The 20,121-nt window shown below is 45.0% G+C and overlaps 2 protein-coding genes across 3 annotated transcripts; one reads left to right on the top strand and one right to left on the bottom strand.

Annotated features, from left to right (window-relative positions):
* The first annotated feature begins 14,609 nt into the window (after positions 1 to 14,609).
* LOC125506558 (E3 ubiquitin-protein ligase AIRP2-like) lies at positions 14,610 to 17,831 on the top strand. 2 transcript variants are annotated; one of them, XM_048671358.1, is made up of 5 exons: positions 14,610 to 15,042; positions 15,562 to 15,712; positions 15,791 to 15,857; positions 15,952 to 16,186; positions 17,096 to 17,219. In XM_048671358.1, exons 1-5 carry the CDS (start codon positions 14,978 to 14,980, stop codon positions 17,100 to 17,102), a joined length of 525 nt encoding a protein of 174 aa, XP_048527315.1. In that variant the 5' UTR covers positions 14,610 to 14,977; the 3' UTR covers positions 17,103 to 17,219. The 2 variants fall into 2 exon arrangements, with proteins under 2 accessions (XP_048527315.1, XP_048527309.1); XM_048671352.1 differs by lacking the exon at positions 17,096 to 17,219 and adding an exon at positions 17,234 to 17,831 and having other exon boundaries at positions 14,637 to 15,042.
* A 1,086-nt stretch (positions 17,832 to 18,917) lies between these two features.
* Positions 18,918 to 19,817, bottom strand: LOC125529354 (putative [ribosomal protein S18]-alanine N-acetyltransferase). Its single transcript, XM_048693801.1, has 2 exons — positions 19,429 to 19,817; positions 18,918 to 19,324 (listed from the first exon to the last, which is right to left on the bottom strand). The coding sequence occupies exons 1-2, from the start codon at positions 19,685 to 19,687 to the stop codon at positions 19,104 to 19,106; spliced, it is 480 nt and encodes a 159-aa protein (XP_048549758.1). The 5' UTR covers positions 19,688 to 19,817; the 3' UTR covers positions 18,918 to 19,103.
* Between the last annotated feature and the right edge of the window lie 304 nt (positions 19,818 to 20,121).

Raw genomic sequence — 20,121 nt, 5'->3', positions numbered from 1 at the left:
GGTACATGTTGGGTTGGCGTATTTCGAGATTAGGATTTGTCACTCCGAATGTCGGAGAGGTATCTCTGGGCCCTCTCGGTAATGCACATCACTTAAGCCTTGCAAGCATTGCAACTAATGAGTTAGTTGCGGGATGATATATTACGGAACGAGTAAAGAGACTTGCCGGTAACAAGATTGAACTAGGTATTGGATACCGACGATCGAATCTCGGGCAAGTAACATACCGATGACAAAGGGAACAACGTATGTTGTTATGCGGTCTGACCGATAAAAGATCTTCGTAGAATATGTAGGAGCCAATATGAGCATCCAGGTTCTGCTATTGGTTATTGACCGGAGACGTGTCTCGGTCATGTCTACATTGTTCTCGAACCCGTAGGGTCCGCACGCTTAAGGTTACGATGACAGTTATATTATGAGTTTATACATTTTGATATACCGAAGGTTGTTCAGAGTCCCGGATGTGATCACGGACATGACGAGGAGTCTCAAAATGGTCGAGACATAAAGATTGATATATTGGAAGCCTATGTTTGGATATCGGAAGTGTTCCGGGTGAAATCGGGATTTTACCGGAGTACCGGGAGGTTACCGGAACCCCCCCGGGAGCTATATGGGCCTAAGCGGGCCTTAGTAGAAAAGAGAAGGGGCAGCCCTAGATGGGCCGCGCGCCCCTCCCCTCCCTTGGTCCGAATAGGACAAGGAGAGGGGGCTGGCCCCCTCTCTCTTTTCCCCCCTCCGCGAATCCTATTCCAACTAGGATTGGGGGGAATCCTACTCCCAGAGGGAGTAGGACTCCTCCTGGCGCGCCTCTCCTAGGCCGGCCGCACCCCCCCTTGAGCCTTTATATACGGAGGCAGGGGCACCCCAGAACAACACAAGTTGATCCACGTGATCATATTCTTAGCCGTGTGCGGTGCCCCCTTCCACCATATTCCTCGATAATATTGTAGTGGTGCTTAGGCGAAGCCCTGCTGCAGTAGTACATCAAGATCGTCACCATGCCGTCGTGCTGACGGAACTCTTCCCCGACACTTTGCTGGATCGGAGTCCGGGGATCGTCATCGAGCTAAACGTGTGCTAGAACTCGGAGGTGCCGTAGTTTCGGTGCTTGATCGGTCGGGCCGTGAAGACGTACGACTACATCAACCAAACGCTTCCGTTGTCGATCTACAAGGGTACGTAGATCATACTCTCCCCTCTCGTTGCTATGCATCACCATGATCTTGCGTGAGCGTAGGCAATTTTTTGAAATTACTACGAAACCCAACAATAATACATGTGTGAATACATAGACAAACAGAGTGTCACTAGTATGCCTCTACTTGACTAGCTCGTTGATCAAAGATGGTTAAGTTTCCTAGCCATTGACATGAGTTGTCATTTGATTAACGGGATCACATCATTAGGAGAATGATGTGATTGACTTGACCCATTCCGTTAGCTTAGCACCCGATCGTTTAGTATGTTGCTATTGCTTTCTTCATGACTTATACATGTTCCTATGACTATGAGATTATGCAACTCCCATTTACCGGAGGAACAGTTTGTGTGCTACCAAACATCACAATGTAACTGGGTGATTATAAAGGTGCTCTACAGGTGTCTCCGAAGGTACTTGTTGGGTTGGCGTATTTTGAGATTAGGATTTGTCACTCCGATTGTCGGAGATGTATCTCTGGGCCCTCTCGGTAATGCACATCACTTAAGCCTTGCAAGCATTGCAACTAATGAGTTAGTTGCGGGATGATGTATTATGGAACGAGTAAAGAGACTTGCCGGTAACGAGATTGAACTAGGTATTGAGATACCGACGATCGAATCTCGGGCAAGTAACATACCGATGACAAAGGGAACAACGTATGTTGTTATGCGGTTTGACCGATAAATATCTTCGTAGAATATGTAGGAACCAATATGAGCATCCAGGTTCCGCTATTGGTTATTGACCGGAGACATGTCTCGGTCATGTCTACATAGTTCTCGAACCCGTAGGGTCCGCACGCTTATAGTTTCGGTGACGATTTGTATTATGAGTTATGTGATTTGATGTACCTAAGGTAGTTCGGATTCCCGGATGAGATCGGGGACATGACGAGGAGTCTCGAAATGGTCGAGACATAAATATTGATATATTGGATGACTATATTCGAACATCGGAAAGGTTCCGAGTGATTCGGGTATTTTTCAGAGTCCCGGGGAGTTACGGGAATACGGGGAAGTAGTATTGGGCCTTAATGGGCCTTAGTGGGAAGGAGAGGCAGCAGCCAGGAGGTGGCGCGCGCCCCTCCCAAGCCCAGTCCGAATTGGACAAGGGGTTTGGGGCGCGGCCCCCCTCTCCCTTCCCTCTCCACTCCCCTCCTTCCCCCCCTTCTCCTAGTTGGACTAGGAAAGGAGGAAACCTACTCCTACTAGGAGTAGGAATCCTACTCCCTTGGCGCGCCCCTTCTAGGGTCGGCCTCCTCCTCCCTTGCTCCTTTATATACGGGGGCAGGGGCACCCCAAGACACAACAATTGATCGTTTGATCTTTTAGCCATGTGCGGTGCCCCCCTCCACCATACTCCAGTTCGATAATACTGTAGCGGTGCTTAGGCGAAGCCCTGCGTCGGTAGAACATCATCATCGTGACCACGTCGTCGTGCTGACGAAACTTTCCCTCAACACTCGGCTAGATCGGAGTTCGAGGGACGTCATCAGGCTGAACGTGTGCTGAACTCGGAGGTGTCGTACGATCGGTACTTGATCGGTCGGATCGTGAAGACGTACGACTACATCAACCGCGTTGTGCTAACGCTTCCGCTTTCGGTCTATGAGGGTACGTGGACAACACTCTCCCCTCTCGTTGCTATGCATCACCATGATCTTGCGTGTGCGTAGGAAATTTTTTGAAATTACTACGTTCCCCAACAGTGGTATCAGAGCCAGGTTTTATGCGTAGATGTCATATGCACGAGTAGAACACAAGTGAGTTGTGGGCGATATAAGTCATACTGCTTACCAGCATGTCATACTTTGGCTCGGTGGTATTGTTGGATGAAGCGGCCCGGACCGACATTACGCATACGCTTATGCGAGACTGGTTCTACCGACGTGCTTTGCACACAGGTGGCTGGCGGGTGTCAATTTCTCCAACTTTAGTTGAACCGAGTGTGGCTACGCCCGGTCCTCGCAAAGGTTAAAACAGCACCAATTTGACAAATTATCGTTGTGGTTTTGATGCGTAGGTAAGAACGGTTCTTGCTAAGCCCGTAGCAGCCACGTAAAATTTGCAACAGCAAAGTAGAGGACGTCTAACTTGTTTTTGCAGGGCATGTTGTGATGTGATATGGTTAAGACATGATGCTAAATTTTATTGTATGAGATGGTCATGTTTTGTAACCGAGTTTTCGACAACTGATAGGAGCCATATGGTTGTCGCTATATTGTATGCAATGCAATCGCCCTGTAATGCTTTACTTTATCACTAAGCGGTAGCGATAGTCGTAGAAGCATAAGATTGGCGAGACGACAACGATGCTACGATGGAGATCAAGGTGTCGCGCCGGTGACGATGGAGATCATAACGATGCTTTGGAGATGGAGATCAAAGGCATAAGATGATGATGGCCATATCATGTCACATATTTTGATTGCATGTGGTGTTTATCTTTTATACATCTTATTTTGCTTAGTTCGACGGTAGCTTTATAAGATGATCTCTCACTAATTTTCAAGGTACAAGTGTTCTCCCTGAGTATGCACCGTTGCGAAAGTTCTTCGTGCTGAGACACCACGTGATGATCGGGTGTGATAGGCTCTACATTCAAATACAACGGGTGCAAAACAGTTGCACATGCGGAATACTCAGGTTAAACTTGACAAGCCTAGCATATAACAGATATGGCCTCGGAACACTGAGACCGAAAGGTCGAGCATGAATCATATAGTAGATATGATCAACATAGTGATGTTCACCATTGAAACTACTCCATCTCACGTGATGATCGGACATGGTTTAGTTGATATGGATCACGTGATCACTTAGAGGATTAGAGGGATGTCTATCTAAGTGGGAGTTTTTAAGTAATATGATTAATTGAACTTAAATTTATCATGAACTTAGTCCTGGTAGTATTAGCATATCTATGTTGTAGATCAATAGCTCGCGTTTAGCTCCCCTGTTTTATTTTTGATATGTTCCTAGAGAAAATTAAGTTGAAAGATGTTAGTAGCAATGATGCGGATTGGATCCGTGATCTAAGGTTTATCCTCATTGCTGCACATAAGAATTATGTCCTTGATGCTCCGCTAGGTGACAGACCTATTGCAGGAGCAGATGCAGACGTTATGAATGTTTGGCTAGCTCAATATGATGACTACTTGATAGTTTAGTGCACCATGCTTAACATCTTAGAATCGGGGCTTCAAAGACGTTTTGAACGCCATGGAGCATATAAGATGTTCCAAGAGTTGAAATTGGTATTTCATACTCATGCCCGTGTCGAGAGGTATGAGACCTCTGACAGTACTTTGCCTACAAGATGGAGGAGAATAGCTCAACCAGTGAGCATGTGCTCAGATTGTTTGAGTACTACAATTGCTTGAATCAAGTGGGAGTTAATCTTCCAGATAAGAGAGTAATTGACAAAGTTCTCTAGTCACTATCACCGAGTTACTAGAACTTAGTGATGAACTATAATATGCAAGGGATGACAAAAGTAATTCCCAAGCTCTTCGTGATGCTGAAATCGACGAAGGTAGAAATCAAGAAAAGCATCAAGTGTTGATGGTTGACAAAGACCACTAGTTTCATGAAAAGGGCAAAGGGAATAAGGGGAACTTCAAGAAGAACGGCAAGCAAGTTGCTGCTCAAGTGAAGAAGCCCAAGTCTGGACCTAAGCCTGAGACAGAGTGCTTCTACTACAAAGGGACTGGTCACTAGAAGCGGAACTGCCCCAAGTATTTGGCGGATAAGAAGGATGGCGAGGTGAACAAAGGTATATTAGATATACATGTTATTGATGTGTACTTTACTAGTGTTTATAGCAACCCCTCGGTATTTGATACTATTTCAGTTGCTAAGAATAGTAACTCGAGACGGGAGTTGCAGAATGAACAGAGACTAGTTAAGGGTGAAGTGATAATGTGTATTGGAAATGGTTCCAAGATTGATATGATCATCATCGCACACTCCCTATACTTTCGAGATTAGTGTTAAACCTAAAATAAATATTATTTAGTGTTTGCGTTGAGCATGAATATGATTGGATCATGTTTATTGCAATACGGTTATTCATGTAAGTTAGAGAATAATTGTTGTTCTGTTTACATGAATAAAACCTTCTATGGTCATACACCCAATGAAAATGGTTTGTTGGATCTCGATCGTGGTGATACATATTTTCATAATATTAAAGCCAAAAGATGCAAAGTTAATAATGATAGTGCAAATTATTTGTGGCACTGCCGTTTAGGTCATATCGGTATAAAGCGCATGAGGAAACTCCATACTGATGGACTTTTGGAACCACTTGATTATGAATCACTTGGTACTTGTGAACTGTGCCTCATGGGCAAGATGACTAAAACGCCGTTCTCCGGAACTATGGAACGAGCAACAGATTTGTTGGAAATCATACATACAGATGTGTGTGGTCCGATGAATGTTGAGGCTCGCGGCGGGTATCATTATTTTCTGATCTTCACAGATGATTTGAGCAGATATGAGTATATCTACTTGATGAAACACAAGTCTGAAACATTTGAAAAGTTCAAAGAATTTCAGAGTGAAGTGGAGAATCATCGTAAAAAAAATAAAAGTTTCTACAATATGATCGCAGAAGAAAAATATTTGAGTTACGAGTTTGGCCTTCAGTTAAAACAATGTGAAATAGTTTCACTACTCACGCCACCAGGAACACCACAGTGTAATGGTGTGTCCGAACGTCGTAACCGTACTTTATTAGATATGGTGCGATCTATGATGTCTCTTACCAATTTACCACTATCATTTTGGGGTTATGCATTAGAGACAACTACATTCACGTTAAATAGGGCACCATCTAAATCCATTGAGACGACACCGTATGAACTGTGGTTTGGCAAGAAACCAAAGTTGTCGTTTCTTAAAGTTTGGGGTTGCGATGCTTATGTGAAAAAGTTTCATCTTGATAAGCTCAAACCCAAGTCGGAGAAGTGCATCTTCATAGGATACCCAAAAGTAACTGTTGGGTACACCTTCTATCACAGATCCGAAGGCAAGATATTTGTTGCTGAGAATGGATCCTTTCTAGAGAAGGAGTTTCTCTCGAAAGAAGTAAGTGGGAGGAAAGTAGAACTTGATGAGGTAACTGTACCTGCTCCCTTATTGGAAAGTAGTTCATCATAGAAATTTGTTCATGTGACTACTACACCAATTAGTGAGGAAGCTAATGATGATGATCATGTAACTTCAGATCAAGTTACTATCGAACCTCGTAGGTAAACCAGAGTGAAATATGCACCAGAGTGGTACAGTAATCCTGTTCTGGAGGTCATGTTACTTGACCATGACGAACCTACAAACTATGAGGAAGCGATGATGAGCCCAGATTCCGTGAAATGGCTTGAGGCCATGAAATCTGAGATGAGATCCATGTATAAGAACAAAGTATGGACTTTGATTGACTTGCCCAAAGACCGGCGAGCCATTGAGATTAAATGGATCTTCAATAGGAAGACAGACGCTGATAGTAGTGTTACTATCTACAAATCTAGAATTGTCGCAAAAGGTTTTCGACAAGTTCAAGGTGTTGACTACGATGAGAGTTTCTCACTCGTATCTATGCTTAAGTCTGTCCGAATCACGTTAGAAATTGCCACATTTTATGAAATCTGGCAAATGGATAAACAAAAACTACATTCCTTAATGGATTTATTAAAGAAGAGTTGTATATGATGCAACAAGAAAGTTTTGTCAGTCCTAAAGGTGCTAACAAAATATGCAAGCTCCAGCAATCCATCTATGGACTGGTGCAAGCATCTCGGAGTTGGAATATACGCTTTGATAAGTTGATCAAAGCATATAGTTGTATACAGACTTACAGTGAAGCCTGTATTTACAAGAAAGTGAGTGGGAGCACTACAACATTTCTGATAAGTATATGCGAATGACATATTGTTGATCGGATATAATGTAGAATTATTCTGCAAATCATAAAGGAGTGTTGAAAGGAGTTTTTCAAAGAAAGACCTTAGTGAAGCTGCTTACATATTGAGCATCAACATCTATAGAGATAGATCAAGACGCTTGAGTTTTTCAATGAGTACATACCTTGACAAGATTTTGAAGTAGTTCAAAATGGAACAGTCAAAGAAAGAGTTCTTGCCTGTGTTACAAGGTGTGAAACTGAGTAAGACTCAAAGCCCGGCCACGGCAGAAGATAGAAAGAGAATGAAAGTCATTCCCTATGCCTTGGCCATGGGTTCTATAAAATATTCCATGCTGTGTACTAGATCTACTGTATACCCTACATTGTTCTTGGCAAGGGAGTACAATAGTGATCTAGGAGTAGATCATTGGACAGCGGTTAAAATTATCCTTAGTGGAATAAGGATATGTTTCTCGATTATGGAGGTGACAAAAAAGGTTCGTCATAAAGGGTTACGTCGATGCAAATTTTGACACTGATCCAGATGACTCTAAATCTCAATCTGGATACATATTGAAAGTGGGAGCAATTAGCTAGAGTAGCTCCGTGCAGAGCATTGTTGACATAGAAATTTGCAAAATACTTACGGATCTGAATGTGGCACACCCATTGACTAAACTTCTTTCACAAGCAAAACATGATCACACCTTAGTACTCTTTGGGTGTTAATCACATAGCGATGTGAACTAGATTATTGACTCTAGTAAACCCTTTGGGTGTTGGTCACATGTTGATGTGAACTATGGGTGTTAATCACATGGTGATGTGAACTATTGGTATTAAATCACATGGCGATGTGAACTAGATTATTGACTCTAGTGCAAGTGGGAGACTGAAGGAAACATGCCCTAGAGGCAATAATAAAGTTATTATTTATTTCCTTATATCATGATAAATGTTTATTATTCATGCTAGAATTGTATTAACCGGAAACATAATACATGTGTGAATACATAGACAAATAGAGTGTCACTAGTATGCCTCTACTTGACTAGCTCGTTGATCAAAGATGGTTAAGTTCCCTAGCCATTGACATGGGTTGTCATTTGATTAACGGGATCACATCATTAGGAGAATGATGTGATTGACTTGACCCATTCCGTTAGCTTAGCACCCGATCGTTTAGTATGTTGCTATTGCTTTCTTCATGACTTATACATGTTCCTATGACTATGAGATTATGCAACTCCCGTTTATCGGAGGAACACTTTGTGTGCTACAAAACATCACAACGTAACTGGGTGATTATAAAGGTGCTCTACAGGTGTCTCCGAAGGTACTTGTTGGGTTGGCGTATTTCGAGATTAGGATTTGTCACTCCGATTGTCGGAGATGTATCTCTGGGCCCTCTCGGTAATGCACATCACTTAAGCCTTGCAAGCATTGCAACTAATGAGTTAGTTGTGGGATGATGTATTACGGAACGAGTAAAGAGACTTACCGACAACGAGATTGAACTAGGTATTGAGATACCGACGATCGAATCTCGGGCAAGTAACATACCGATGACAAAGGGAACAACGTATGTTGTTATGCGGTTTGACCGATAAAGATCTTCGTAGAATATGTAGGAACCAATATGAGCATCCAGGTTCCGCTATTGGTTATTGACTGGAGACATGTCTCGGTCGTGTCTACATAGTTCTCGAACCCGTAGGGTCCGCACGCTTAAAGTTTTGGTGACGATTTGTATTATGAGTTATGTGATTTGATGTACCGAAGGTAGTTCGGAGTCCCGGATGAGATCAGGGACATGATGAGGAGTCTCGAAATGGTCGAGACGTAAAGATCAATATATTGGACGACTATATTTGGACATCAGAAAGGTTCCGTGTGATTCGGGTATTTTTCGGAGTCCCGGGGAGTTACGGGAATACGGGGAAGTAGTATTGGGCCTTAATGGGCCTTAGGTGGAAGGAGAGGCAGCAGCCAGGAGGTGGCGCGCGCCCCTCCCAAGCCCAGTCCGAATTGGACAAGGGGTTTGGGGTGCGGCCCCCCTCTCCCTTCCTTCTCCACTCCCCTCCTTTCCCCCTTATCCTAGTTGGACTAGGAAAGGAGGAAACCTACTCCTACTAGGAGTAGGAATCCTACTCCCTTGGCGCGCCCCTCCTAAGGCCGGCCTCCTCCTCCCTTACTCCTTTATATACGGGGTCAGGGGCACCCCAAGACACAATAATTGATCGTTTGATCTTTTAGCCATGTGCGGTGCCCCCCTCCATCATAGTCCACCTCGATAATACTGTAGCGGTGCTTAGGCGAAGCCCTGCGTCGGTAGAACATCATCATCATCACCATGCCGTCGTGCTGACGAAACTCTCCCTCAACACTCGGCTAGATCGGAGTTCGAGGGATGTCATCGGGCTGAACGTGTGCTGAACTCGGAGGTGTCGTACGTTCGGTACTTGATCGGTCGGATCGTGAAGACATACGACTACATCAACCGCGTCCTGCTAATGCTTCCGCTTTCGGTCTACGAGGGTACGTGGACAACACTCTCCCCTCTCGTTGCTATGCATCACCATGATCTTGCGTGTGCGTAGGAATCTTTTTGAAATTACTACGTTCCCCAACAAGATCTTTATCGGTCAAACCGCATAACAACATACGTTGTTCCCTTTGTCATCGGTATGTTACTTGCCCGAGATTTGATCGTCGGTATCATCATACCTAGCTCAATCTCGTCACCGGCAAGTCTATTTACTCATTCTGCAATGCATCATCCCATGGCTAACTCATTAGACACATTGCTTGCAAGGCTCATAGTGATGTGCATTACAGAGAGGGCCCAAAGATACCTCTCCGATACACGGAGTGACAAATCCTAATCTTGATCTATGCCAACTCAACAAACACCATCGGAGACACCTGTAGAGCATCTTTATAATCACCCAGTTATGTTGTGAGGTTTGATAGCACACAAGGTGTTCCTTCGGTATTCGGGAGTTGCATGATCTCATAGTCTGAGGAACATGTATAAGTCATGAAGAAAGCAATAGGAGAAAAACTAAACGATCATTATGCTAAGCTAACGGATGGGTCTTGTCCATCATATCATTCTCTAATGATGTGATCCCGTTCATCAAATGACAACACATGTCTATGGCTAGGAAACTTAACCACATTTGATTAACGATCTAGTCAAGTAGAGGCATACTAGGGACACTCTGTTTGTCTATGTATTCACACATGTACTAAGTTTCCGGTTAATACAATTCTAGCATGAATAATGAACATTTATCATGATATAAGGAAATATAAATAACAACTTTATTATTGCCTCTAGGGCATATTTATTTCAATGGCCTATGGATTTGACACTCTTTCTTTGTCATGTTAGGGCCTCATGACAACATCAGCACGCTTCATCAATCACAGTTGTTTGCAAAGACTTTATAATGAGAATGCTTTGGAGGGCAACTACGCCATCAATGGGAATGACTACACCATGGGTACTACCTTACCGATGATATCTATCCTCAAAAATATATATATCCTCACAGGGGTACAATTACGAAGACTGTCTCTGATCCAGAAGGTAAAAGTTATGTCTTTTCCTAAATGAAAGAAGGTGCTTAGAAGGATGTGGAGGTGCATTTGGATTTCTCCAAGCTCAATGAGCTATTGTTGATGAATGATGTCTACTACACAACCTTCTTATTGTAGACTCGTGTTGGGCCTCCAAGCGCAGAGTTTTATAGGACAGTAGCAAATTTTTATCAAGTGGATGACCTAAGATTTATCAATCCGTGGGAGGCGTAGGATGAAGATGGTCTCTCTCAAACAACCCTGCAATCAAATAACAAAGAGTCTCTTGTGTCCTCAACACACCCAATACAATGGTAAATTGTATAGGTGCACTAGTTCGGCGAAGAGATGGTGATACGAGCGTAATATGGATGGTAGATATAGGTTTTTGTAATCTGAAAATATAAAAACAGCAAGGTAACTAGTAATAAAAGTGAGCAAAAACGGTATTGCAATGCTTGAAAACAAGGCCTAGGGTTCATAGTTTCACTAGTGCAAGTTCTCTCAACAATGATAACATAACTAAATCATATGGCAATCCCTCAATGTGCGACAAAGAATCACTCCAAAAAATTTATCGCGGAGAACAAAAGATGAAATTTCTTGTAGGGTATGAAACCACCTCAAAGTTATTTTTTCCGATCAATCCATTGAGCTATTCCTATAAGTGTCACAAACAGCCCTAGAGTTCGTAGTAAAATAACACCATATGACACACATCAATCAACCCTAATGTCACCTAGATATTCCAATGTCACCACAAGTATCCATGAGTCAATTATACGATATGCATCAAACAATCTCATATTCATAATATTCAATCCAACACAAAGAACCTCAAAGAGTGCCCCCATATTGCTACCAGAGAAACAAGGACGAAAACGTGCATCAACCCCTATGCATGGATTATCCCAATGTCACCTCGGGAATCCGCGAGTTGAGTGCCAAAACATACATCAAGTGAATCAATAGAACACCCCATTGTCACCGCGGGTATCCCACGCAAGACATACATCAAGTGTTCTCAAATCCATAATAGTATTCAATCCGATAATAGTGAAACCTCAAAGGTAAAAATCAATTCATCACAAGAAGGTAGAGGGGAAGAAACACCATATGATTCAACTATAGTAACAAAGCTCGAAATACATCAAGATCGTGCCAAATCAAGAACAGGAGAGAGATAGATCAAACAAATAGCTACTGGTACATACCCTCAGCCCCGAGGGTGAACTACTCCCTCCTCGTCATGGAGACCGCCGGGATGATGAAGATGGCCTTTGGTGATGGTTCCCCCTCCGGCAGGGTGCCGGAACGGGCTCCCGATTGGTTTTTCGTGGCTACAGAGGCTTGCGGCGGCGGAACTCCCGATCTAGATTTCTTTCTAGGGGTTTTGTGATTTATAGGATTTTTTGGCGTCGGTCTCACGTCAGGGGGGGTTCCCGAGGGACCCATAAGGCAGGGGGCGCGCCCTGGGGGGCGCCTTCCACCCTTGTGGTTGCCTCGGGACTCCTCTGGTCCATCTTCGATACTCCGCGGGCTTCTTCTAGTCCATAAAAAATCAACGTAAATTTTCAGCTCGTTTGGACTCCGTTTGATATTCCTTTTCTGTAAAACTCAAAAACAAGGAAAAAAACAGAAACTGGCACAGGGCTCTAGGTTAATAGGATGGGGACGAAGCACTTCATCTATATGCTTTGCTTATTGAAGTTGAATGGGAAAATCAATTGGCTCGTTGCTATTGCCAATTCCGTCAAGACCGCAATGCTCCACAAAGAAAAAGGTGTTGATCCAACTATTCCAACACAAAACGGGCTTCCTTCGGCCAACATGGTGGTTAGGAACCAGTGAAGAAGTGGGAGGAGAAGGAGAAGCGAGAAGCCAAGATGATGAAAAAGTTCGAGGTCATCATGACAACGAAGGTGGAGGCATGTGTCATGTGCAATGAGGTGAAAGAGAGAAAGAAAGCGAAGAGGTTTGTCACCTTCATGGAGATGCAAGACAAGTTGAAGCTTCAACAGAAAATGTTTGAGATCAAGGCCTCTTCGGCGGACTCCAAAATGGTGTTCATGAAGACGTCGGACATGGATCCTGACGTGGCGAAGATTGTCCAAGCCTACCTCGCGGGCATATTGAAGCGCTTGGCGAAACCGGAAGAGGCCGGACAAGCCGAAGAGTGAGGTCTTTTCACAGACAACCTAACTGTGAGCCGAGAAGGAGGTCTTTGGAACTAACAACCTTATTGGCAACTTTTATGAACGATTTGTATTAAAAACTAATTGAACATCTGATGCTTTTTTCGTGATTGCACATGTTTGGAATTATAATATTTGTACTTAAATTGATATTGATCTAGATGTGTATGTCAAATGGAGGAGACCGGGCCTGGGGGACATTTTCTTTAACACGGTACAATCATAGATTCTCATACACACGCTCATATGCTCACCCCTATGGGTGTACGCATACACATTCTATCCCCATATTCACCTTCAAGACACGACATCGCATTTTTAGATTGACGAAGTTATTATAGGCGCCTGACGGACATTTGATGTATGTCGTTGGATGGTCTCCGCCCCTATACGTGACAATTTGTTTCGGAAAAGCATCAGACCTATTATAAAAGTTCATCGAAAGTATAAAGCATCTTAAATATAATAAAAATTACATTGAGATTCCGAAACCATGGATGGTCACTATTGCCATCAGAACGAGCTGCTGACGCGCCACTATCGCTGCTCCACTACCAGGGCCGATTTGACCTTGCAATGACAGTCGGGAAGTCTTCGTGCACGTGCCCCTAAGGACCAACGCCCTGTAGCCGCAGTCGTCGCCGTTGAACCCTTGCATTGATCTGAAACAGCTGACACAAAATCTCACCACATGACGAGTAACCATAACCTCAGTATCCCAAGAAGACGACAGGAATCTACGTCGGAGCTCTATTAACTACCTCTAGACAGACGAACTCGAGAAGGGTCGAAGCCTGAAAAACAAACTCGAAAAAGAAGTGCTTCTTCTCGAGCGCCGCACCTGCGAGGACCAAAAACCCTAACCTAAACTACTAATCATAGCGGAGGTGCCGAGATTCTTCTCCCCTTCCCCGGACGCTGGAGCGGCAGGCAGATGGGAGGCGAATCCATAGATTAACCGATGAAGTCTGGAGAGGAGAGTTTGTCCTGACTGTCTAGGGTCTGGAAAGAAAAACAAGAGGAAGTCAAACAACCACAACACGACTTGTGAATGCACTCAATTTCTGGGATTATGATTTTGTCTATCCGTGACATTTGGTGAGGTTCATTTTAGTTGCATTGGAGTTGCCCTAAGAGATATACATGCAACTAGTACTACTGTTTCACACTTTAGCGTTTTGGGATTATTTAATTTTCATTAGATGCCTATAATGCACCGAGACTGAGGGAGTACTTTGTTGATACATGACCCATCTCATTCTCTCACACGGGGTCTAGGAGCATGTGTTGCAGCCCGCTATAAATCAATAGCCCATTTTTCCTTTTTTTAACTTATTAAAGATATACAATATTTAAAATCTTACATCCTCGCTACATCATCTTATTATACTTTTCTACACACGTTCGAGAGTGTAGCGGAAAGAATTGCCTAGCCAGTACGAGAGTATTGGAGCTTTGTGTACCTAACGAGAGCGACTGCGTAACCAGATACACGATCCCAAACACGGCTGTATTCTACACACTGGTACGGAGCATCTGCCCGCAACGCAGGTAGTAAATCCAATCCGGCCGGAGAGGCGGTTAAGCGATAGCGATAACACATCGACCCGATCGAGCGGCACCTCACGTTGTTCCTCCGCAGCCTTGTCGTCGGTTCCCTGTACACGCGCCTCTTACCACGGGCCCGGCTCCACCTCCCTCACGCTTCCCGACGCATCCACACCCGCCGCGCCACACGTGTCGCCGCCCCGCCCCAGCCCCGGCGCGCGCTCCTCCTCCCTCCTCCCCCCAGTCCGCGCATCCGGCACGCACGCACGGCACACTCGCCTCCCCATTCCTTCCCCCCTCCCCCCTCCCCCCTCTCCTCCTCTTCAAAGACCACCACTCCTCCCTCCCTCCCCCGACGCCCACCCCGAGGCCAGGCCAGGGATCCCGAATGCAATCGCGGGCCGCAGTCGCCTAGCCGCCGCGAGGGCTCCACAGCGCGATCGAGGAGGGAGGGGGCTCCGCAGGCGAGGGCTAGCTGCGTGGCGCGTGCGCCGGGGTTGGATGAGAAGGGCGAGGGCGGCGGCGGCGGAGGAGGATGCGGAAGGCGTACAGGGACTCCCTCAAGGTGCTCGAAGCTGACATCCAGCACGCCAACACCCTGTAAGCGCCCCCGATTCCGACGCCCCGTCTCCGAATTTCGCCCCAAATTTGCCTGCTCGCCGCCCGCTCTCCCCTTCCTCGGTGGGAGGGATCGGCCCATGGGTTTCCGTGGGGCTCGTGGGACGCCTCGAGCGTCCGCCGCGACCGAGCAATGCGGCCTGCGAGATCGATCGACCGACCGACCGAGGGGGGGGGGGGGGGGGGGGTGAACCGCGCGTCGGCGCCTCCGGTTCCTCAGGCGGAATTCATAGCGGGGGTTGGTCTGGCATGGCAGTCATTTAGACTGGCATTATTATCATTATCCGTGTGCCCACGGGCGGTGGAATGGTGGCAGATCAGCAGCGGGAGGAGGAAGAGATCACATGTGTTCCCCATGTCATATTAAAACACTCTGCCCCATGTGTTTGCGTTCTAAATTATGCTAATCCTTTAGACGAAAAGGGGGAGGATAAGGCAGCTAGTGCGATTCAGGGCAAGGGAGTGGGATCTCTGACCGCAAGTGATCTATCTGACGTGCAGGGCGACTGAATTTCCGCGGGAGTACGATGGGGCGTGCCTGCAGATGCGGCTGTCGTTTAGCCCCGCCGCGCACATATTCCTCTTCCTGGTGCAGTGGACGGACTGCAGCCTCGCTGGGGCTCTCGGATTGATGAGGATCCTCATATACAAGGTTCCGTTGCTTGTTCAACCTCATCATGGCTGTTGGTTCGCTGCTCGTGCTTTAATGAGATTGTAGCTCGTCCTGCAGGTCTACGTCGATGGCACAACCACCATGTCGACCCATGAGAGGAAAGCCAGCATCAAGGAATTCTATGGTATGAGATGAGTTCCTTGTTACTTTAGCCGAAGGTCTGACTATGCTGCTTGCATACTGATTGTACTGTTTTATTGGCTGGAATTGTTATACAGCTGTAATATTTCCTTCTTTGCTGCAACTGCAAAGAGGGATCACTGATATGGAGGACAAGAAGCAGAAGGCCGTGTGTATGGAGAGGTACAGAAGGAGAGATGAAGACGAAACAAGCAGCTTATCTGATGTTGATGCTGAGAGGGAGGAGGAATGTGGGATCTGCATGGAGATGAACAGCAAAGTTGTGTTGCCCAACTGCACACATGCGATGTGTCTCAGATGCTATCAGGACTGGTATGCACAAACTTTCAGCTTCTCCCCATGCGTTTCGTGTGATTGCATTTCAGTGGCGTATAACCCTCCCACACCCTACCAAACATTGAGGCGTTGATAATGTGGCTTTATAGATAGGTTTTCGCCTCTCTCTAGTGCCTCGTGTTATGTATGTTGGCTACACTCCCTATTATCCTTCTGTCGCATGGATGTCTCTTGAGAATAATGGAAGTTTACACCCCACAAAACCAAATGTGGAGCTGTTTATAGCGTTGACTTGTGGATAAGCTTATGCCTCATTTTCAGGTTGCTTCTCCACATTCCTGTTCTTATAGCCTTATACACAATATCAAGCCTTCTAAATATGGCATCATTTTGATTTCGAGTGGCTAAACAGAACAGGAATAGTACTTTCTGAATGATGCAGCAATTTTTGTTATGTATCTCCATTACTATGGGTTCCATCATACATTCCTGAAATGAGCAACACCCTACAAAGTGGATGTCCAATTTGCAAACTGCGGATAGTCTAAAAATGCATTGACTGACGACTTGAGACTTCCCTGAACTGTATTCTGTTGTTCTTTGCTCTGAACAACATAACTATGTATTTTATTGAGCACTGACTGTTCTATTAGTTTTTGGTCCAGTTTGTGTACATGCTTTTTGTGCACCATCTGTGTAATCCAGACAGTGTGCTTTGTCAATTAATTAGGGATATGATAGTGTAGGCTTAGGTCGTACTTACATTTACTTTAGCTGGCCATTCACTAGTTAGACGCTGTGTGGGTTCTGCAGATCAACGTAGTTTCATGTTTTTGAAAACGCTTATAGTGCCATGTGGTGATTCATGTGTTTACTGTATCAGTTGTTTAACAACTTCCACGTGGTGTTCCTACAATAGATATGATCTATTTTCTTTTCTTGCAGCCCATGAACAGCTTATCTGGCAGCATGACATGGAATGTTCTCCTATACTTCTGGAGCTGCCATGTAGTTACGACCGTTACAACGTCTGTTTGTTGTTCCAAAACAATGCTTTAACAGAAAAATTATTGTATATTGCAGGAACTCGAGGTCACAGTCCTGCCCATTCTGCCGCGACAACTTGAAGAAGACTGACCCTGGTGACTTGTGGATTTACGTCGAGGACGACGACGTGGTCGACATGGAGACGGTATCAAGAGAGAACCTCAGACGGCTGTTCATGTACATAAACAAGCTCCCTCTGATCGTGCCTGATGTCATCTTCAGTGTCTACGATTCCCACATAAAATGAATGGTGCGGCACTCCCCTTATCAAGGTCCTCAGCCAAGTGCCCAGCTCCTTTTAATCTATTTGGGAAGCTCCCCCAAGCTCTCTGGTTTCCATGCCTGTACCCAAGCCCTTCGAAGTGCCTGAACTGTCGCATTTGTAGTCGCAAACCTTTTGTTTGTGCTTTAGATCTTATTTAGTGCGTACCTGCATGCTTAAGCTAAGCATATCCAGCCAGTTTGTATATATCTCACATGGCTCTGTTAGTAGAGAACTGTAGCTGGCCCCAAATGGAGGCGGTGCTGTTTAATATCCTCCCATGTTTCCCCCCTTTGTATAACTGTCTTCAGGTTTGAGCACTGAAGCTGGTACTTGTTTCTTAAGATTATTCTTCGCAGTTTGCATCTGTAATTTTCATGCTATAAAATTATATTACTAAAGTTGTACTACTCCCTCCGTTACGATTTAGAAGGCGCGCTTGAAAATTTTCTAGGGTCTAAGTGCTTATCTATTGGTTGTGGAATGGACTAAAAAATAGCATTCACACTATGCATGCATATAAAAGTAGTACTAAATAGCTACTAGAAATAAATGTAATGCGCCTTAAACATTGTCTATTGTGGAAACGCACGCAAATTTAACTGTATTTCTAAACTGTAACGGAGGGAGTACTAAAGCTGTAACAATTAATATGGACAGGAGGGAGTACTAATTAATGCTTGTGAAATTGACATATTCCTTTCTTTTTGGTTTATAAGACTTATCTTAAAATTTTAGTTTCTCCATTTCATAAGGTTCAATTTGGTTGTTTCTCATCACATATTCAGATTCTAAGGTGCATTAAATCATTGCATGTAAGAATTAAGAGAAAATTGATCAATGTATGTACTTTATGCATGCATGCATTGCAATTAATGCATTCATAAACATAATTTTTTAGGAAAACAAGAGCATTAGTTAGGTGGTTTTGCAAACTATAAAATGTATTTCACCACTCATCATCTCCCTTGGTTGGTGAGATTTTTGAGTTGAGCCCTGTAAATCAAAAAGAAGAGAGTAACAATGAGAAATTGCATTAAATCATATTCTCTTACTGCAAAGTGATAATACTACAGTGAAGTTGGCCGACTACTTCCAATGCATTGGCACTTACATAAAGTGCTAAACATATTAAAAACTTTAGTAATTAAAGTCCCCAATGCATAGGTGTTTAACTTGTTGGTGCTAAGCATCTTTTATTTAATGATTTTGCAAATAAAATTCTTCATTCATTGATGAAATTGTTTCATTTAAGTCTATTACCTAGGTTTTCGCGTTTAGCATTGTTTCTTTCTGGGTCGCCATCCTCATCTCTTTCGTCTTAATTACCTTGTCACATCAGCCTTTTTGCCTACATAGCAATCTTAGCACCTATGCAAAATGGAGCATTGGGAGGGACCTTAGCAACAATATTTGCATTTGGTAATATCTGTTAGTCTGAAACTGCAACATCATAAATGAGTAATACATCCGCAGATTTTTACCGAGATACTGTTATTTGGGGCCATTTGGAGCGCAGACATTTCACAGTAAATAAGTTCAACTCTCATGTAAATTCAGAAGAAGAAGAAGAAAACAATTTGAACTCAACAACAGCACAATCGGCGGAGTGAAGAAGCCTTGATGCTCCGATCCTGATGATTTCTAGAGATCCATGTACATCCGGTAAGCATTCCTCTGTGCGGAGTAGTAGCCCTCGATGGTGGCGTCCACCTGGAACCCGGCCTTCCGGTAAAGCGCCACCGCGGCCGTCCTCGCCGGGTCGACGTGGAGGGACACCCGCTGGACCCGCCTCCTCCGGCACTTCTCGACGGCGGCCTGCAGGAGCGCCTCGCCGAGGCCCTGCCTCCGGCAGCTCTCCTTCACTGCACGCACGCACGCGCCAAAAGTTCAGACCAAAAGCTTGCGGCGACTCTGAGTACGGAGTTTCGACCGGGCGGGGTGATAAAAGTCAGTGCGGGAGGCTCACCGGCGAGTTTGGTGATGGAGGCGCAGAGGGAGGTGGCGCAGGTGTACATGGCGTAGCCGGCGACCTCCTCGTCGTCGCCGACGCCGGACGTCGAGTAGATCAGGCCGGTGTTCCGGCGCTTGAGCTCGTCGTGGAACGAGCGCGCCAGCGACTCGTGCTTCGGGAAGATCCTCTTCTCCAGCCGCACGATGTCGTCGATGACGCGGCCGGCGCGCTCGTGTGAAGGGTCCAACTCGAGGATCGTGGCCGCGGCCGCCATGGCTCTTCACGGACGGGGCGAGCGAACGTGGAGCTCTCTTTTGCAATTCCCCCCTGCTTCTTCCCCGATTAGAAAATCAGTAGACCTAGCACCAAAAAGGGTAATTGCTTGGACAGACTATATCAGTAATTTTGACAAGCAACTTCTGAACTTTTTTGTTTTTGAAAAACTTCAGAACATTGTTCATGTGTACCTCGTGGGTGAATTTGCAAAATCCGTGCGAGGTGTACCCACCAGTTGGATCATCATTGTGACCTTCTTCTCCATTTTTTTCATGGAAATGATATTTATTCATCAAGGCATAAGGTTATGACAATCGGCAGCCACGATGCTAGTGATTTCCTCCGGTGTATTACACAACCAACAAGCAGTGTGCTCTTTTTTTTTGAGCATCAGTACAGACACAAGCGCTCATATACACGCGCATACGCTCA

The sequence above is a fragment of the Triticum urartu genome, chromosome 1 (assembly GCF_003073215.2).
Source record: "Triticum urartu cultivar G1812 chromosome 1, Tu2.1, whole genome shotgun sequence".
NCBI lineage: Eukaryota > Viridiplantae > Streptophyta > Magnoliopsida > Poales > Poaceae > Triticum > Triticum urartu.
Note: the sequence above shows the minus strand (reverse complement) of the source record. Positions and strands in the feature narration are given on the sequence as shown.